This window comes from Lygodium microphyllum, chromosome 9 (genome assembly GCF_053477565.2).
Source record: "Lygodium microphyllum isolate KBCC chromosome 9, Lygodium_microphyllum_v1.1.10, whole genome shotgun sequence".
In the NCBI taxonomy this organism is placed as follows: domain Eukaryota; kingdom Viridiplantae; phylum Streptophyta; class Polypodiopsida; order Schizaeales; family Lygodiaceae; genus Lygodium; species Lygodium microphyllum.
This window is the reverse complement of record NC_141143.1, coordinates 92,456,011-92,461,292: the sequence shown is the minus strand read 5'-3', so window position 1 is coordinate 92,461,292 and position 5,282 is coordinate 92,456,011. Positions and strand designations below refer to the sequence as shown.

Sequence of the window (5,282 nt, the reverse complement as noted above, 5' to 3'; positions counted from 1 at the left end):
CTTTTTCAATGCTCTACATCTCTCCAATTAACATGTGATGCTCCTCTTCATTCCAAGTCTTGTTGAATTAGCTAACACATACTTAATGCATAGGGTGATGAGCACAATGATTATGTAGCACTATATAGCAAACCTATGTTATTTTAGATACAAAATGTTGCATGAATATAGTTAGAAAAGATTTGGAGCTCTACCTATAATGTTCTTAGATGTCTAAGAGTTCTTCATTTTAAATATTTCATGTATATTTGAAGGGTCTTAAGCTCATTAAAAAACATTAATAATTATGATTATCTTTGAATTTTGTAAAATTGATCATTTTTACCACAAGATACATGTGATAATGTATATGGTTGTGACACTTGGAAAAATGAGATCCACAATAAGCTTGTATAGGGAAAAATTTTCATAACTTGGAATAACCTCTAAGCTTAGTATGTTATCTTGCTCCTCTATTAGTATACAACCAAAAAATGGCTATGAAGGGTGATCTCCAAACTTGCTCTTTTGTTGTGTTCATGGGCATGGCCTTAGATGTAGGAGGTAGACCTCCCAATGTAGATACCATTTGTACAAAAGTGAAAGGCCCAAGGATACTTGCCCTACAAAAGTATTTCCACACAATATTAGTTAATAATGCCTAACTAACTATATAATTGGTTAAATTACACAAAAGGACATAATACCATGGCTAGCGCATAGGATGACTTACATGATACCTGTGTTGTTGGTGACTTTCATGAGTGACCAAGGAAGGATTGTTGTTGAATCTTCTAATAAGCTTGAGTAATTGGCTCGCTCTTGTCCACAAACTTGAAAGCCATTAGGATCATTGATTGTGATACAACTCACTTGTGATGACAATATTATCAACGAATTTGTGGAATTAGTAATAGAAGAGGAAGACCATTTGCTATAGTAGGAGCCTAGTTGGTGACTCCCTGGAACTTCAAATAGCTTTGCTGACACTCGCTTACGCACCCAAATTCTACTACGGTTCATGTATAGGTATTTCACAATTCCTTGTGCAAAAAATGCCTCCACAGGACGTTGATGTTGTAGCTCTGAATTATTAAATAATAATGGGGTGTTGCTACTTATGTCACCCATGTGAGGTGGTACCATGTCTTGCTTCCATAGAATGAACATTGCTTGAAAGCTGCCTTCCATTATCTCATAGGACTTTAATGATTGGCTACTATGGTTACTATTACTTATGGAGCTACACACTGTTACAAAACTAGTAGTGAGATTAAATTGGGCCACATAAGAAATCCGTGAGGCCATACCATCAAAGTGATGTAGACTTGCAAGGGCTAGAAAGTTGCCATTCACCATCCTTGTAGTATCATTACTTGGTAGTAGTGATGTTGATGCTATGATTTCCCCTAGTGCATCACACAAAAATTGTATTACTACAACATACTGATGGGCTTTAAAAGTGAATGAATTGTACATACCACACAAGTGCAACATAGAGAAATTTTTAAAGTGTAGATCAAAGAGTATCTAAAAGGGGAACTTCCAAAGAGGATGCATAATGCTGAATGTAATGCCTTTAGAATTACTCTAGTAATATTAGGTTTTTCTAAGACCTACCCAATAGTATCACCAAATGCACAAAATGACGCTCATGTTTTCCAAATTTCCAAGTTGACACTCATACGCTCATAATTTCTTAACTAATAGCAAAGGAGAGTTCTTGATTTCTATATTAAATTCAGCACAACAATTTCTTATTTTCTTAACTAAAATCAAATTAAATATATTTGATTTCTATATTAAAGTCATGATGATAGTTTCACATGAACAATTTGGGCATTTGAAAAATATGAGGGCCACTTTCAAAAATTTGCATTACTCCAAGGTCATTTGGAAAATATGGGAGGGAGGGAAGCTATATATGCCCTCTATGCTTTAGTCGTTTAAATGTATTGTATATCAATACTTACCTATTTTAATTGTATTATATTTTGGTAATTTTCTCTGTATTATGTTTGCCTTGAAAATAGGTAGTAATTTTAATTGCTCACAAAATGCAAATGTTACAACTTTTTTAACATCCCATCATTAAGTTTCCTAAATACTTTGCAAGAAAACCATAAATCAAATCTAAGGCTAACTAAAGGTAATTGAAGAGGACAAAAATACATAAGATTATATATATTTCCTAAGAATATAATAATTCAAATCCAAGGTTCAAACTACTTAGGGTAATTTGATGAAATATATTCCAAACATGTTAGAATTTTTTAGGAGTAATGATATTCAATATTTTTCTGATTGGAAACTTAAAATAAATAAAGGGAAAATCTATACTTCTTTGATTCTTATGGACCCTCTCATTTACATAATCTTAAAATATAGGTATGTTTCACCTTTTTACTATTCCAAAAGATTGTTGACTCTCTTTCATTAATGTACAACAACCTTTGCAAAATTTTACATCTCAATAACCTATTTATTAAGACAAAGGTTTGTGCAATTGAATGGCTCGCTTAATAACATGAATACGCAATACAAGCATTTGGTAATTTTACTTGTGCAAAAAAGTTTTAAGTCATATTATATATTGTCTCCTAGTATTTAAGTAGAGAAATGGCGATTAAAAACATCAACCAAGACAAAATAAGGGCTTTATAAACATAGCAACATCATGTGCTAAGAATTGATGGGTTTAAATAAAGGAAACACCAAGGGGCTCTAAGATAGCAAGATATTATATCATTTCATATACTAGTACTAGTACTCCTATCAAACACTAACTAGAAAATCTTATTGCTAAAGTGAAAGCCAATAGAAAACCTATCATAAGCAAGAAAAAGCTAACGTAAGAAGTTGACATTACACAATGATGCCAAAGCTAATGCAATAAGTTGACAATTACACAATGATCTCAATATAATAGTAACTACAATGTTGTCCAAAAGGTTTTGTTATTCTCCAATTCTTCATTAGGTGGTGACTAGTCTTTAAAAAATCCATCTATCCTTCCCAAAACACATTTCCCTCCTTAGTAATGTAAGGTGCCATAAAATTAGCCTTTTTACACTATCTATACTAAACGTTTCTTATGTGTGTCATGGTCCATTTTCTAGACCGTCAAGCCCTCAAATTTTGGATGTCGCAACATATTTCAAAGAGGTTTCAACCCTTCCCAACAAGGGTAAAGAACATTGTTACAACATATTTCAAAGAGGTTTTAACCCTTCCCAACAAGGGCAAAGAAGATACACACTTTCAAAAAGACTTATAGCCTCACAAGAAAACCTCCTTGTAACTACCCTTTTGAATGAAAACATAGCATGATTGAAAATTAAAGTGCCATTCTAAAGTTACCCTTTCAAAATGAAAATTGTAGATTTTGGCATAATATAGTATTTAAGAAAATAAAATCTCTAAATTCTCCCAAATGAAATGACTTACCAGCAACCACACTGACTGCATGTCCAGACTCTGCTGCATCTCCATCGCTGTTGAGGAGAGTCCAAGTGCCAGCATTATGATCATTAGGGTGAGGATGAACAGCATTATGGTCTAATCTCAATTTGTAGCTCCCTAAGACCAAGCTTGTGTTGAGGGGATGGACAAGGGTGGCTGTCCTTGAGAAGCTCGCTAATGTCCATTGATCTTGCTGTGATGATGATGGTGATGCAGTCCTACTGCAATTGTACACTTGCCTTCCATCCATAGCTTTGGCTGTCATGGCAATGCTGTCCAATTAACATCATCACAATCAGCAGTATACTTGCATCTTAATTAAACTAATAACTGCATGGCAATGCTGCCAAAATCTCGTCACAAATCAGCATAATATTTGCATGTTAATTAACATAATAATTACATGTCGATGCTTCTGAAATGTGATCACAAATCATGATAATTGCATGTTAATTAACCTAAAAATTACATGGCAATGCTGCCAAAGTCTCAGGATGATTGCACGTTTGCTTACTATAATTGATGGATATGAGATAATGTATCTCACCTGTTCCCGGGAGGTGGACTCAACTCCTGGCTCATGCAGTAGCAATTGTCACATCTGAAGAATTCTATCATGGCTATGGCAACCATAGCTATTACAAGCTGCCCTGATACTAAGACCAGAAGATGAACATTGTAGGCCTTCATGTTTGAACGATCCCTGGTTTTTATCAAATGCCTAGACTTCTGATCATCGCATATGACCGGATAATTCAGCTTACATCCGTTTCACTGAACATACGGCCAGACAAATTCAGCTGAAATCCATTACTAACCCATCCCATCTAAGGACTGGGTCATGCATCAAACTGATAATATCTGATGATTTGATCACTTAATTGATCAAAGTCGCAGCACCTCGTGCATACTGTATATGCATGACCAGACAAATCCACCTGAATCCCATTACTGATCATCAATCCCGTCAAGGGACTGGCTCATGCGTTAAACTGATAATCTCTGAGCATGTGATCTCCAAATCGATCAAAACCAGTACTTTCTGCATACTGTATATGCATGAACAGAAACGATTTAGCTGAAACCCATTATCGATCAATCCCATCAAAGGACTGGGTCATACGTTTAACTGATAAGATCTGCTAATCTGATCCTAAATATAAGCGCAAAACCAGTACCAGCTTGTACATACTGTGTGTGCATGGACAGACAAATTCAGCTGAAACGCATTTATACTGATCATCACTTCCACAAAGGAGTACTGGGTCAATATGCATCAAACTGATAGTATCCGATCATCAGATTTCTACATCGATCAAAACCAGCACCCTGCGCATGCTGTACGTATATATATGGTTGCAAGAACTCATGAAAGAAGTGGTGACGATAATGAGTTTTTGAAAAATACAGCAAGACGAGAGGCGCCGCTGCTGCTGCAAGAAAACAAGAAGACAATCCGATCAGTAAATAAAGTCTATCTTGGCGCGATCGTAACGACAAAGAAAAACAAATCATAAAAGGAGAAGATTTTATCATCTAATTCCTACCTACGAATGAACCTGCTGTGATCTCATGAATCTCAGGAGATCAGATGCGGCCATTTATAATCGGCCAGAATCACCATTTCCTTAACCTAATTATGCAAATTATGACTAGCCCGATCAAAGATTAAGGCTCGCTGCCCCTAAAATGGATCTGCAGGTATATAATTGATTTATTCATGGTATCGCCCAATCATATAATATTGCCACGTCCGGGGTCATGGGCGATCGGCGTATAATATTTTACATATCATCACATGCAGTGTTTGTTGTTGGAGTTTGCGTAATTTCATGTGCACC

At 35.5% G+C, this 5,282-nt stretch overlaps 1 protein-coding gene across 2 annotated transcripts; it reads right to left on the bottom strand.

Annotated features, from left to right (window-relative positions):
• Positions 1–332: 332 nt before the first annotated feature.
• LOC148031297 (uncharacterized) lies at positions 333–4,576 on the bottom strand. Of its 2 annotated transcripts, none has more exons than XM_087685721.1 (4): positions 3,989–4,564; positions 3,427–3,713; positions 713–1,388; positions 333–602 (listed from the first exon to the last, which is right to left on the bottom strand). In XM_087685721.1, exons 1-4 carry the CDS (start codon positions 4,129–4,131, stop codon positions 440–442), a joined length of 1,269 nt encoding a protein of 422 aa, XP_087541847.1. In that variant the 5' UTR covers positions 4,132–4,564; the 3' UTR covers positions 333–439. The 2 variants fall into 2 exon arrangements, with proteins under 2 accessions (XP_087541847.1, XP_087541849.1); XM_087685723.1 differs by having other exon boundaries at positions 371–602; positions 720–1,388; positions 3,989–4,576.
• Between the last annotated feature and the right edge of the window lie 706 nt (positions 4,577–5,282).